Raw genomic sequence first — 15532 nt, forward strand, 5'->3', positions numbered from 1 at the left:
CAGGAAGGACTGTTTTCTATTTTTCATTTCTTTCTCATCCTATTTATTTATTTATTTTTGCAATTTTAAGTCAAATTTGACACTTACATTTAATACCATTCCTTGGAACATTGTAAGCAAAGCAATATCTCCATTGAGACAAGCAGCTAGCGGACCCTCTACCAGAAATGTTACATAGTGCACCTTTAAAATGAAATATTATTCATTTATTTTAGTTGACTATTTATATTCTGTATTAATGTTTATATACATTTACCTTGCTGGCCTTGCAGATTATGTCATCTATGGGTGCACACAGAGCCTCTACTGCTTTATTGGGTCGGGTGCTTGGGCAGCGGAACGCCTTGGCACTGCTCATTAATCAAGACGCTGAGGTTGATGCCACAGCAAGATGGGAAACGCTGCTCTGCCTCCCCAGATGAACTATAGTGCCTCCATCAGCTTCACTATGTCCACAGCTCAGGAGTAAGTGAGACTGATCACATGTCTGTGTCTGCGCCGCTTAAGTCAAATGAAAATCTGTTTAACTGGATTTAAATTTGTGAAGGTAATGATGCCCGGTTTGTACAATCGGGTTGTGCATGTTGTAAATGACCCTGTGAAAGTATTTAGGTGAGGAAAATCCATCAGTATGCATTTACAGCTGCACTGTGGAACTTTTCATGTTACTGCTTTACCTGGAATGTTGCACAATATGGCATTAAACTTATATCTCCATGGAGACAAGCAAATTACATGACCAGACCAGGTTATAGATCAAATCTGTGAAAAATGAGCCCACTTGCAGTAGAATACATTGCTTTCAAGATTTTTCCCAATAAAACACATGTAGTTGAATAAATGCAACATATACACCAACATATTGTGGAGTGTAATGGACAAAGCAGTAACATCTCTATGAAAACAAACAGGTAGTAGGACCCACTGACAGAAAAGTGAAAAAGATCTATGTTGGTTCAGGAGTATTTTAATTTTATTATAAATAAAAGCAAAAGAAGAAAAACATCAGTCATGAATGAGAGAAAAATGTCTTCAAATGATGTGGAAGATTGTGAATTTCCATGCTGGGCCAGGATTGCATTGTAATAACAATTCTGGTATTTAAAGTCTTAAAAGTCTGTGTCTTTCTGAGCTGTCAGGGTACAATGCAGGTTGCTTTTCTGAGAGTGAGGTAACCTGTCACAACATCTGAAGGCAGCAGGCGAATGTAGGAGAACTCTTCTGATGAGGTGAAGCGTAACTTTGTTTGGGGGTCTGTGTAGTTGGCCTGAAAAAAAAAAAGTAAAATGCATTATTTGTTTGTTTCCAAATACATTTTTTATAGAAAAAATGTGTTTTACTTACAGGGAGTCCTGAGATGTCCGAGTATTTCTTAGCAGGTTTTAGGGAGGGTGGGGCATCTATGTTATAATCTATAAACAGAATGATATATATTTAGGCAACTTATAAATACTTAATACTACTACTTATAAATACATAACACATATAGCAAAAGTGAAAGTGGCACCACTCACAGTTGGGGTCATCGAGCTTCCAGGGTAGTGTCTTCTCCAAAGCTAAAATCTGTTTGAGATTCTTCCACGTCCTGTTCTTTTTGCCAGCTGCTGCTCCTCCAATGCCTGAATGCTGAAAGTTATAAATATATATTAAAAAAAGAATATTATACAAAGGTATATTAACAGATTATTAACATTTGTGTGATCTCACCATAAATGTAGGGTCTTTAAATGGTGGGGGCTTTGCTGTGGACTCTGTAAGTGCACCTGAAGCATCTAAAAACCCATCAGCGACTGTCTCCACCGCTGCTACCTAGCGAAAGTACACAGTATAAACAAATCTTATATGTTTGTAGACTTGGTGGATATTTTTTTCTTTTCGAGCCGTTTTTACCTGTGCTTGTGCAGTTGATGCTGTGATCGGAGTCGTTTTCTTTTTCTTATTGCTGCTGCTGTTGCTGTTTTGTTGAGCTCCAGTCACAGCCGTAGATCCAGGGCGTTTTTTCGGACGCGGAGTCGAGATACTGGCTGCCGCAGATGGTCCTTTGATTGTTATCGTGGCCTGGGAAGCCATACCGAGGTTAAAGAATCAGTAAAGTCTCTTTATATGTCATGAACATGGACATGAATTGAGCTTTCGGGAATGTAAACAAAGTTCTCTAACCCGGAAGTGAACTGGTAAAACTTCCGCTTGCGTATTAGTGAGGCTATTTTACTTGATCGATGTTATTTTTACATTCACCAAATTTTTTATTTATTTATGTATGTATGTATGTATGTATGTATTTTTTTATTTATTTTATTTTTTGTTTGTTAGTTTGTTTGTTTAACCCCAGTCAGAGGAGAATTTAAACAACTTCTTATCTAAGCACTAGATTCAGACTCAGCACATAATACTCCATAATCTCCATATAGCAGTCCATTTGTCTATAAACAGGCCTATCTAAATTGTAATTTTATACATTGGACAAAGGCTAAGATAGTCGTCCTCACATTCATTCTACGTTCAATTTCAAGTGCTTCATTGCCACAATTACTGTAATGATGTAACATATTCCTCATCATAATTGAATAAATCACTTGGACAAATTATAATGTAGTATTCCTCCGAGCAGTCAAATGTTGATTGTCCCAGATGATGCGAGCCAATCATGTATATGTATAGCCTAATGTGTATACTGTGGTCTGTGGTGCCAAATTGCAAATCATAGTGATGATCCACATTGCTCCACAGCTGTGTAGTTAGAATTTTAGGGCCAAGTATAAAAGACAGACATCGCAGTAATAATTCAAAGTGTATTCCATCTTCAGATCTCAGTCCGTCATAATCTCCAAAGCAAAGTAGGCGATAAGAAGAATGACATTTGCAAGTATGCAGCGGTCTCTATCTCTCTCACATAAGCTTTGACACAGCCACAGGAGCTTCCAACATTTCTATAAAACATTTCATTAATCTTTATTAGATTGGATTTTATTGTCATTGCACAAAATACAATGAAGAGCAAAACTGCTGCAGTAAAAATGAATAAATATAAACACATTCTCACATCCATACCAATAAAAACACATTAAATAAATAAATAAATAGATGATTGCACTGAGTCCCTTTAGGTCTTTTATCTGTGCTGTGCTCAGCATCCACTGAAGCTGTCTGTGTGGGTATGAGGGGAGTTTGAAGTCTTCCTGAGGAGAGAGTGCAGCAGAGTCTGTTCCCAGGGTGTGTTGAGAGGAGAGGAGGAGCTGGTGGTCAGGTCAGGGGCAGAAGGGCCCATCAGCCTCTCTTATTTATACAGCTAGAATCCAATGAGCACCTTTCTTGAGCATCTTGTTTACACAATACAAACAAAACAATAATAACATCAACTGCATAGCTTTATTTAAAACATAAAACAACAAGTGCAGGTGTGACTGTAAATATTTTTCACCAGAGTATTAAAATGCAGTAATGTAGTTGTTGTAGTTTGTATGTCCTTGAAATGAATTCCATTTGTGGAAGCAAAAATAACCAAAAAGCTTTTTCCCGATTTCAATTCTAGTGCAGCCAGTTTTTAACAGTATACAATCATAAGCTCTTGTATTATTAGTTCCTGCATCAAAGTTCAGCAAACAGTCTATCATGCAATCACTTATAAACACATTTTATACAGACTTGTTCTCTTCTGATGGATAGTGATCGTCCTACTTTTTCAGTGTATGATGGGTTTTTAATTCATCACCTGTTATGAAACGAAGGTCAGTGAAAGAGCAGATCTAAAGGTTTCAAAGTAGATGCTGAAGTCTGCATGCATATTATATCTCCGTAACCTAGTACAGAAAGGTTTCTTCAAAAATTTATTTTCAGTAATTCAATGGAATACGAGATATGTTTTGTTTTTTGTTTTTTGATTAAAACTTTTCAAGGTTTTTTTGCATTCAATGATAATTTATTATTTTGAGGACATTTTGGTTTCCATTCAAATCCTGCTACAATTTTAAAATTGCCCAGTCAGCAGAGGGAGCACTTGAATACAAAACATCACAATCTGCTTATAAATGTGTGAGGTTTTCTTTTAAATTGCAACTAATGGAATTAATAAAAATTGTTAAAAAAAAAAGAAAAAAAAAGCAGAGGGCCCAAAATATAGCCTTGGGACACTCCTTGCTTGAAGTTAAGGTAGTATTACTGGCCCGGGTTTTGCTTTGAAGAGAATTTTGGCGCATGTAGCATTGTCAAATCCAATGTTTTTCAGGTACTTCTAAAGAACTTTATGATCATTTTGAACCAAAACCTTTAGTTAAATCAATAGACAATGTCTGTCATCAAGAGCTGTGAAAATGTCATTTCAGACTTCTGTGGATCCAGTGACAGAATTATGCCCTTTTCTGAAATCTGATTGAAAAGACAAAATTGAGCATTTATTTAAGTTTGAACTTGAACTTGTTTTAACTTTTGTAAAACTTTTGCAAGACAAGGTCATTTAAATATTTGCTGGAAATGATTTGCATTTCTGTTGCCACACCTTTATATAAAGTTAAAACATGTGTTGTTTTCCATAACTCTGGTATAATCTTCCATTTGAATGAACAAATTAAACAAATGTAATAGGGGTTGAATTAAATATGGGGCAGCTATAACAGAAGTTTGGGATCAAGGTCATCAAGTCCTGTGGACTTGTTTGGGTCTATGGAGTGCATTCAAGACCTTCATGTAAATGAAAGGTCTTAAAGAGAAAATGTGACTGCTGTCAGAGGTTCCAAATCAGCACAATCAACATTTGTAGGATCACCATTATTATCCAGCACATCACATGCAGGGATAAAATACCTGTTAAAAGCATATTTCCTCTTTAGAATTTAGAATAGCTGAATCCAATAATCTATCAGTTGTGTATGTGTACATATAATGTATGAATACCAGGTTATGAGAGGGATCTCACAGTCCTCCAGAACTTTGCCAGATTTCTTTGATTCTATCAGCGCAGATACGAAGTAAGACATTTTTTCCCTTTCTTTTGATAAAGATCTATTACTTTTTTATGAAAAAATGTCAGATCCAAATCTGATTGTGTGTTGAGTTTTCCAGGCAGCATTTATTTCTCTGAACTTGCAGTTTCTGTGTTGAACGAAAGGACTGTTACAGTTTTTCATTCCAATTTTTCTTTTAGGTCCACATCGGTCAGCAGTTTCATTAACTGTATTAATTTTTTTTAAAAATGAAGCCCTTATCAAGGTCAGGGAATGCTGATGTTAACCCAATCTCACTGTAATACAGTTCAGAGATGAAGGCTTAACATAAAAATATATTCCAGGCATGAATCAGCACAGGACTAGAATTTAACCAGAGATATGATAATGAGCAATTTAATGATCAAGTAGTTATGTGGAGGTACAAACAGAAACAGCCTTGCTATAGAACAGCCCATTGTGCGTTGCTGCCCTCTTGTGTCCATAATGTATTGACACTTAAAACACAGATACTCAACCTAGTGCTGTTAAAAGATGCACTTGATAAAAAGGCCCTGTGTGACCTTTTTGATTGGTTGCCACCTGCTTGTCTCCAGCGATGTTATCGCTGACTTAAAATTCTCCTCATGATCATGGCATGAAACATATCTATCAAGTATTTATTTGGTTTTTATTGCTCAAAAATACCTTGAAAAACATTGTTACCGTGGGTCGTGTTCAGCACAGATCTGACCTGTAACCAAAACATTCACATCTTCATGGAGACAATGATGGCAGATACTTCTACTAGAAAAAAATGTAGTGCATCTTTAAACAAATTGCAATTAACCTTAACCAGGTTAAGAATACAGTGTAATTTATTGTCCCTGTAGAGAAAGATGTCCTCTGTACTCTCCCAATCCTTCAGTGCTGCTGGGGAAACTTGTCATGAGCAGTGGGTACAAGAAACAGGACCCGATCTACATATTGAAGCTTGGCCATTAAATTAGATGACTTTTCTTGTTTTGCATTTAATGTAGGACTAAATCTTGTTGGGCAAATCAATGCTAATCCCAGTGTAGGTGTGGCCTCCGGTTATTTACTGATCTATTAAAGCAGAATGTGATGCCCCAGGATGTACATGCAAATACACAAGCATTTTGGCATTAAACATCTTTGACAGAGGAGTTCTTTCAGCAGATCTATCCATCTCTGGGCCTATTGGGGTTAGTCTTGTCAGTTTGCAGACATGTCAACAGAAGATAAGGGTTTGTGCACATCTGAATTCAACGCTGGGCCTTCGGAGCCTCCACGGACACACCTTGTGAACTGCAGAGCTATCCAAACAGACAAAACCTTACCACTGCTCCTGTCTCACACTGAAAGACCATAGCCTACTGGGAATAGCTGATTCAGAGGAAGGACTTTCCAAATGTCTCATCCATTTTTCAGCACTTGCGCACGGCTGCTACTCCTGCATAAATAAAGGATGTCTAAAGAGTGAGATGGAGCTCAATGGCAAATGAATGTTTTATTGGTGAAGTTAAACAATGAACAGTAACTGGGGTTTAGGGACCACACAGTGTTTATCAGCAGTCAAGCAGTCAGACAACATCTATTTTTACCATGTCTACAAGGTGTAACAGAAAGAATGCACAACACACAAGAGGTGAATTCACAGCCGAAAGCAAAGTAATTGATTTATTGATTGCTATTGACTGATGAATGGAGGCATATATTTTTTTTAAATAAATGCCTCCTCATTAGAGACAAGGTAAATAATGACACTTAATGGAAGACTGTGACTGGACCTGCATTACAAAACGTACTTCTGGTCATTATTTAACCCGTAAGGGTGGACAAGAAATAATAAACACCAAGAAGTAACCAGTATCAGTGTTGTTGAAATGTGCTAATGTAAAAGGTCTGTGGAGAAACAGTTTCAGCAAATTCAGTTCAGCAAATTTAGGCCTATTTACAGAATACAGCCTATCCATTTAAAGTCCATTTGCAGATGAACATGACACCTGTTAATCTTCATGGACCTTGATGATTAAAGCCATACTTTGGAACTTATACAGGCAAAGAAATAATTGTGGAGATAACCATCCAGCAGCCCTGTGGATGCAGTAGGCTACAGAATCAGTTTTCTCAAGCCCTAGTGTGAGCAATAAAACACCTATTATTTTAAATGATGGCTTTATTATCTTACATTCTAACTTGATTACACAGTGGACTTTAAAATGGAAATGTTAAAAAGTAAAAATCTGTTGGAGTAGGCCTATGTTATATTTAGGTTATACAATTGTAATTACAAATATTAACCAAATGTTTTGTGTTAATAGGACACTTATTGCCCATGGTGCCTCGTTGTCCTGTTGTCCTAACTTCTGAACGATTTTAAGATATGAAATGTCAAAAAATAAAGCTGAAAACTCTGTAAGTGTACTGTGAACCAAAAGTATGAACAGTGCCATGGAAATAGATTTCTTCCGGGTTGCTGCGCGGCGAGGGAGGGATGACTCGCAGAACAGTGATGCTGCTTGTATTCGCCGTGCACATCAGCAGCAGCAGCAGCAGCGGCGGCGGCAGTTTCTCTCCTTCAGTCACTGAGAGGCAGGCAGAGGCTGCACGTCCGCTGGCTCAGAGGGACACACTCAGCGCTGCCTGCGGCTCGAGTCCACGCTGCTTTTAAATGGATGTATCTTAGCGCCGCAGAGGACAGTGGACTGCGCTCTTGTGACTGTGCGCAAAACAAGAACCTGGCGATCACTGCGCTTTGGATTTCAGGGAGACCGGTTTGTCTCGACGACAGAGAGGGTACCACACTCCCCCTTTCGTTAGCTCGCTAAGCTAGCTAGCCCGCTAACTTAGCAGTGATACTTTGTACCGCACAGTCGCTCTTCTGCTTTTGGTTAGCCTGCGGTTTCTTGCGCCACGGCAGCAGCGGATCGGGGTGCCGCGCGTCACTCTCGGTAAGCAATCCGCCTTATATGTGTTCTTGTTGTGATAATATATGCAGCTTCAATGTCATACGTGATGGTTTGTTTGTGGTAGATGAAACAGTATCGTTATCTGTAGCAGGCAGCAGGCTGGCGCTATGGCTGAGGGCGCTTGTTGACAGAAGCAGCCAAGCAACGGGGATGTGATGCCACTCACAGTCAAGCTCTCACAACGATCATGTGCACAGCTCCATAACTAAACATAAAGTAAAACTGCATTCGCCCTAAATTAATTGGGAATTGTGTAATAAATACTCTCAGATTTCCCACTTCACTATTATTTCAGTCATAAGTGTGAACACGAGGGAAGTAGTATCACGTTATTATTCCACACTTCTCGTGAAATAATACTTAACCGCACCACAAAAGGCATGTGACTTCCCTTCTGTGAACAATCACCATCATGTACAGATGTCACACCGATGCGTAATCCCCCTGTCACTTGTACTGTTTTCATTTAGCGCCATTGTTGCGGGTCGAGCTGCACAGTGCCGCTTCTCCCCCTGTTAGTGTGCTGATAAAGGTCAGATGATTTCACTTTGCATGTCTCCAATGGCACCTTTTACAACTATGCTCTGTGCCTTCTCAGTTACCCATAGTCTGTACGCTCCTGTGTTGAAGAGGACTTAATTACATTTTGTATAATTCAATCGGGTGCTTTGGTTGAAGCAATTTTGTCTCAGCTTTTGGCTGTGTTTCCTGATGAGTCCAGAAGCATATGAGAGCATGCACTGATGGTAAGCTAGTAACCTTTTTTCTTTGGGTGTCTTTCATCTGCTTGTCTACATTGCTTTGATTGAAATGTTCCAATATATTGCATTAAAGTTGCTTTTAATTGAAAAATGCAAGCCTACTTTCAATTGAAAAACTTGCTTTCTTACTGTAAGCGGGGTCTCCTCTCCACAGATCTGACTTAAATTAAATGTTACAAGCTTGTCCCAGTAATACTAATTTAATGCTATACTGTGGAACATTCCTGGCTAAACTATGTCAACAAATATCCATGAGACAAGCAAGTGGTATTTCCTCCACCAAAAAAGTCACATAGTGTACCTTTAACAACCTTATATGGGAAGGGGAAAAAAAGTCTTCTCTGCTGGCTGTGAAGCCCATAAAGATGTAGAACTGACAGGCAACCACAAAAATTAACTTGTCAACTTAACAGCCAGTGATGGATTATATTCCAAGTGTGTGTGGCATTGAGAAGAAGGACAATATGTACCATGTCTCTCTCATACCTGTAGCTTTGATCGTCTCTTGAGCCATGTGCTGACTCCAGACTACCTGCTTGTTAATATTTGAACACTCACTTGATGTAACAAAGCCGTGGTAGTCATTCGCAGTTATACTTTTCTCTTGATGAGCTCTGTGAAGCCCCGCTTTAACCCAGGGCTCTGCAGAGGCACAACCAACGCTGTAACACTGAAAGGAAATGAATCATGTTCCTCATTTCAAGGCCATGAAGTCGGCATGATGTGTTTCCTGCACGCTGTTTTCAGCCTGTGGTACACTGCGTTTATAGGCTCAGAGAGGGCCCCTTTTCCCTTATGTCATTTCGGTTTAGTTTGGGCTGAACTATTTTCATTTGAGATGTATGTTTTATGTGTATTACTGTATTCACAGTTCACATTTTAAACACATTCAGGAGAAGTCTCAAATGTGAATTGCTATACATTTCAGCCCATGAGGATATTAGATGTGAAAATGTGTAGTCTTTGCAAATTCTGACTATTTGCATTTTTCATTGTGATTGTGGTGTTATAAATCTTGCAGCCCTCGCTACAGTTAATACGGAGACAGTGTGTATATAGAGTAATGCCGGATGAGCTGCTCAACAGGCTCTTGCAAATTTTCTGGGATATACAAATGCAGACTTTGACTAGCAAGGAACCACATGTATTACACTGGTACACTCTACATTTGAGTAATTAGAGCTTTTAAAATACAGGTGATAATCTTAGTTTACATTGTAGTTATGCAGCATATTCTTTGACATCACAATGTTGACCTGTTTCACCTGAGAGCTCTGACTTCTCTGTAATAGGTTAAAAATTGAAAGTGGACCAATGAGACCAATTCTTTAGTTCCAAGCAGTCTCCAGTGTGGTTCGCTTTTGATGTGAACACTAACCAGACTCTACCTGGCCCAACTTGCACTTTTTGATCTAAACAAGCTTCCTTAGTGCACTGAATATCAACAACATAAATGAGTGACAATCAAAGTGAGAGAAATAGGCTATGCCAAGACATATACATCACTGTTACTTCATATAATTAGACAAAAATAAATGATATTTTCTTAGACCAAAATAACAAAAAAAAACATGGAGCTGACAGGCTAATCACTTGCACAGGCACATTAAGTTAAGAGACGTGGCTAATCCTCACAACATGTATTTATTCTCGTATAATGTTCTAGTGTGCATCATGCATTACCTTGACCCGCGTCTTTATTATCAGGTAGCTGTCATAACTCCATGTTTGTCCCGTCATATACTGCAGCTTTCATTTATCCTTGTAGCCTATATGACTGTGCTCACAATATATAAACCCAGAACTGTGCTCAAATGAGTAAATGTCATGGTTGATTTTCAAGTATCGCAAAAAGTGAATGCAACGAAAAATCACCTTTACTTTATATGGAAGTCTCTATTTAATCAGCAATTTTTGCAGCCTTTTCCTAATACTTTTTATCATATTGCTTGACTCAGTATTCAAATTTTGCTCTTCAAAACAGCAACTGCAATATTATCCATTATGAACTATTTCCCACTCTTCTCCTAACATATTATTAGCTTTCTAGGTGACTAGTGTGGGCCGCTTGTTGCTGGGGTCTTTGTCACAGAGGTGGGCTCGGGGTTGGGGTTGGTTTCTTGCTGCAGGCGTGAACAATAGTGCTATTCTGGCCCGTGTCTCCGGAGGGAGGCAGCAGCACTGGGCTGCCTCTCCGTGTGCCAGCCGCTCTTGGGTTAGGATTGGGTTTCCACAGCCACCTGGAGCTCGGAGCACAGGAATGTCATTGTTCCTTCCTCCAGACTGTGTCCCCTGCATCAGGACTCACACATGCACAAAAACAACACTGTGAACTGTAGACCACACTATCGCCTCAAACCCGCTCCTCTGCTTTGTCACACTCCCATTGTCTGGGAAAGGAAAGTGAAACATTAGGCTACTATCAAGAACTAAAATTAGCGGACAAGCTTGAGGGAAAAAATGGAAATTATTAGCAAACTTTTTTTTTTAATAGCTCACCAAGATTTTTACTTTTAATTAATTTTACAAACAGCCTTTCCTTTTTCATCAGATGCAGTTCTAATGAAAAGTGTCAGAGCCAGCCATGTGTATGACACATGGTTATTACCGCATCACGTATTTGGTATGATTACGATTAACCTCACAATTTGTATTAAGCAAACTGCAACCTTAATGTTATTATATCTTCCACAAACTATAGCCTGGACTGACTGACAAAACAGATCTATCAACTAATTACAGCCTCTCTCCAAAGTCAAATAAAATGTCAACATTAGTGGTGTCAGTCTAATGCATCCAAATAGTAAGGCCATTCTCCTCAAACCAGTTATCAACAAACTATTATTATTTACAGTGTACTTGTTGCATGGAGGGAGATATTATAATTGTAGCTTGTAAAGATAAAGAGCAGTTTGATGGCCTGAGCCTGTAAGATCAATATAACCCAACCAAGATTATGCTGTAAAGATCAACACCCAAGATTGTATAGATACTGCTCCTTCAAAATTCTAATATTAAAGTTTTTGGTTGGGGCTTGTTTTTATAGATTTCTCATTGCTCTGCCTGGAATGTTCCACAGTATGATATTAAACAGCTCTACCTTGCATTTACTAAAATATAGGTGTTTTCGTGCTCAAAAATATCTAGAAAACCAAGCATTCTCACTGGAAGCTGGTTTGCCTCTCCACAGATGTGACTTGGTCTGGTTTGGTCTCCATGGAGATAGAACTGTTTAATACCATACAGTGAAACATTCCAGACAAAGCAATCTATAGAGAAAAGTATTTGACGGACCCTCCACCAGAAAAGTTACACAATGCAATTTTATCTGACTTACCTCTTGCTAGTATTTTCCTCAAACCACCTATGTCTCTCATTCTGTCATTTTAGCTGTCCTGTTTATCTTGTCGCTTGTATATTTGACCTTTCTGCTCCAAAATCAAGTGCGTATTCAGAAAACCATGCGTGCAGAGATTGCTCCTTCAGGCTGATCAGATAGCATCGAGCTAATTGGTGGATTCTCGACAAAATGAGGGGGAAGAGGGGAGTGATAGGCATCGGCAATGTTGCGTAGTTTATTCGCCCTCTATATCTCCAGCTTTGAAGTCAAGCAGCAGTGCGTGTGTGTGTGTGTGCATGTGTGTGTGCCCTATGGCTTGCAGCAGGTCACTTTAGGGATAGAGTTACGTAAAAGTGGGTCAGCTAGTGCCACTGGGGAGCCTTGCCAAGTCCCTGCTCTCCCACAGGCAGCTATAGGCCAATACAAATAAAACCAATGTTGGTAGTAGTATGCACTGCATGAATGAATGATTATGCCTGCCTAGACCGGAAAGTATATAGTGAATTTTGAATACAGGTTGTAGTATTGGTGTAGAGTTTTTCCAAGCAATGAAGCGGATGTATCCAAAATATTACGCCTTGGGAATACGCAAAATTAGAAAATCATGTAATACAACCAGTCATTTTTGTGCAGTACTTGAACCTCAACCACAATATTTGAGCACATGTTATGAACGCTGACAGTGAGATAAATATGTTATACTGTATATGCTGTATTTAGAAAAATCTTTGGTCCATTCTACCAATAATCTTCAGATCAGTCCATTTATTTGAGCAACATAAAATACTATTCCAATATCAGAATGAAATATTATTGTACATATTGTGCAGTAGTACAATTATGTACAAAATCTTATTCTTATCCATGCACTTTAAGAACATCTTTAACTTGTTATGCTCGCTTAGTTTAGACCAGCTTCTCTTGTCTTTAATCGAATCGTGATTTGAATTCCAATACCATGTGTTGAGTCTTAACGTCGTCCCATATTGATGAACTGGCTTAGTTGTAGTTTAGACCAGATCATTAGTCCCAGTCTTACGTGGACATATTTTTCATTATTTTGACATGGAGTAAGACTGGTTTAGTTTAGCCTTAGATCTGTCCTAGTGGTGTGCTCCAGAAATTTAGTCCTAACTCAACCTACTCAGTGCTTAACGTGCAGGTGGGCAATATACCAAAATATCATAGGTTTCTTTAAGACAGATTACAAACTTATTTTGGTCACGATTCTTGTTGGCTGTGTATCTTTATAATGGTAACATGAGCATAAGGTAGAGAGAGAGAGAGTTCATACTTCATTATGATTTGTTAATTCCTCGTGTCATTTACTCAGAGCCTTAGGGAGCTTGGCCAATAGGAAAAGTGGGTGGGGAAAGTCTCTGTTGGAGCATAAAGCTTCATTAAATAGCCCGAGGTTAACCTATATCATAAAGCACCTGGACTGGCCAATTTGTGCAATTTTACATGTAAGTAACAATGTCTATATGTGTTTTCAATCTATAAATGTGTGATGTGTTACTATGTCAGCCATTTGAATATAATGCTTCTGTCATAGTGCAGCCATATATAGAAAGAGGTTGCTCTTTGTGCATTTGTCACACAGTGATGTAACCTGCCCCTGCTGCTGCCTGTACTTTGACTCCTCAGAAAGGGAAACACAGGATTATACCATGTTAGGCCTGAATGATTTTGGAAAAAATAAACCTACCCAAGTGCAATGTTTCTCAAAAGTACTGCGATTGCAATTATATTTGTGATTTGTTTTAATTGGACTCTGTTCAAAGATCACATTTTCAACACATCCAGAAGAGTTGACAAAAAGACTGAGATATGATCTGACAAACTAATACAAGAATAACATCTTAGAGCATGTTTGTACAGATCTAAATCACAGGGTTAGCAGTTTTTATGAAGCATAAGACAGGATGTTCTTTGTGGAAATTATGACACTTTAAAATGTACATCCATTCAAAGTGCGATTTCGATTTGGGATGTACCCTATGTACCCATGCTGGATCGGATTTCTGCTTCCAAATATAGGTTTAGCCGATATCCTGACATGTAAATCTGTGTAAAAAATCTATTTACTGGCTTTAGTCTGCCCAGAACATCTCATAATGTTTGAATTCTTTTTTATACAAAGTTCTGTAGTTACATGAGAGATCGATTAGTGCTACATAAAACATTGGGATCAGTTTTGTCTTACTTCATTTTTGTTTTAAGGAAATAAATGCTGTTTTCAGTCTCTGCACTGTTATCAGTTGATATCAGGTGTTGGCAGTATCAGAACTGAAAAAGCTGGATTTCGATTTGACTGTGATTCATTTTGCAGCCCTATAACATGAGCAGTAAATTCAGACTTTGGGGGCCTCTTGGGATTATTCTTCTAAATGGATTCCTGTTGGCTTAATGATAAGGAAACAGGATTCAGCCCTGTTTTCATGAGGTGTATTTCATCTCAAGCTCAACTCTTGTCTCTTCTCCTCTGGCGTGAATTAATCATCTATTTCTCCACAGCACTCCTAAACGCCTCTGTCACAGCTGAATGAGTGTAAAATGGTGCAGACGGCAAGAAGTGCTCTTTTAGTTTCAATATGGCTCTAGTGCACAAGCTGGTCATGTTGTGTAATGTGCACCATTGAGAAAAAGAGTTGAGATGCCCCTGTGACTGCAAAAAGCAAAAGTGAATTGAAATAGTTTCTAAAAATAGTTGTTGAGATTACACTGTTTAGGCTCACTGCACTCAACTACGGTGAAGGAAAGCATGGTCTGTTGAGTCTGTTAAAAGTGAGTTAAAGGGATATTGATCAGCTCATGTCATATATGCTCAGAGTGAGTGACCAGTGTAACCAAGCCACCTGTAGAAAGAAAGAAGCAGATAGTAGAAAGATAATGTAACCCTAATTGAATAAATAGTGCAACAAATTGAAATTGGGCCCTGTTAATATTAGGAGGTGAATTCTCTTTGGTTTCCCTCTCAAACCAAAACATGCACAATAGGTAAAGTCCTCCAGCTGACCAAACCTCGCTCAAGATCTGGAAATGTGTCCCCCACTGCTGTACTGGTTGCTCCAATGGCACTGAAGGATAGATCAAATACAGAGGACCAAAAAGTGTAGCTAAACCTTACATTTTTTGGTATGGTCATGGTATAAATTAGACATTTCCATTGTGATATCATCAGTAGTTTTGTACATGGCATCAAATATTAATTCGATGTGATGAGTCTTCAGCATTTCTCAAGATTAAAGGCAAAAAGATCTCATCAAATTATTATTCTTTTACTCAACTGCATCAGCACAGTTGTACCTAATAATCTGGCCTGCCCCTGTAAATGTAGTTGCAGAAAGGCTTTGTACGACTTGTGTGTTACGCAAATAGAAAGTGATCCTAAATCACAGAAGATCAGGGCTGACTTCCTCTCCTCGGCGCAGTCATATTTTTCACTGTTCTCATTTAGCACACTCCATCAGCTCCGAGTGGCTTCATTTACCCTCCGAGCTGTCAGAATGGGGCGGC

The 15532-nt window shown here is 38.7% G+C and overlaps 2 protein-coding genes across 5 annotated transcripts in view; one reads left to right on the forward strand and one right to left on the reverse strand.

Moving 5' to 3' along the window:
• Positions 1–952: 952 nt before the first annotated feature.
• Positions 953–2160, reverse strand: ino80c (INO80 complex subunit C). The gene is made up of 5 exons (XM_020937578.2): positions 1891–2160; positions 1708–1809; positions 1515–1626; positions 1345–1412; positions 953–1267 (listed from the first exon to the last, which is right to left on the reverse strand). Exons 1-5 carry the CDS (start codon positions 2068–2070, stop codon positions 1136–1138), a joined length of 594 nt encoding a protein of 197 aa, XP_020793237.1. The 5' UTR covers positions 2071–2160; the 3' UTR covers positions 953–1135.
• A 5273-nt stretch (positions 2161–7433) lies between these two features.
• The window catches only part of galnt1 (UDP-N-acetyl-alpha-D-galactosamine:polypeptide N-acetylgalactosaminyltransferase 1), a 71378-nt gene continuing 63279 nt past the window's right edge, over positions 7434–15532 (forward strand). For 2 of the 4 annotated variants that reach the window (XM_055163768.1, XM_055163767.1), the window contains exon 1: positions 7434–7894. The gene's annotated coding sequence lies outside the window, so the exon portion shown is untranslated. Of the gene's footprint in view, positions 7895–8401; positions 8659–15532 lie in introns of those variants that run through there. The other 2 variants (XM_055163769.1, XM_055163770.1) reach the window with 1 other exon arrangement.

This window comes from Boleophthalmus pectinirostris, unplaced genomic scaffold, assembly GCF_026225935.1.
Source record: "Boleophthalmus pectinirostris isolate CB_2022bp ecotype Guang Dong unplaced genomic scaffold, ASM2622593v1 HiC_scaffold_6, whole genome shotgun sequence".
Lineage (NCBI taxonomy): Eukaryota > Metazoa > Chordata > Actinopteri > Gobiiformes > Gobiidae > Boleophthalmus > Boleophthalmus pectinirostris.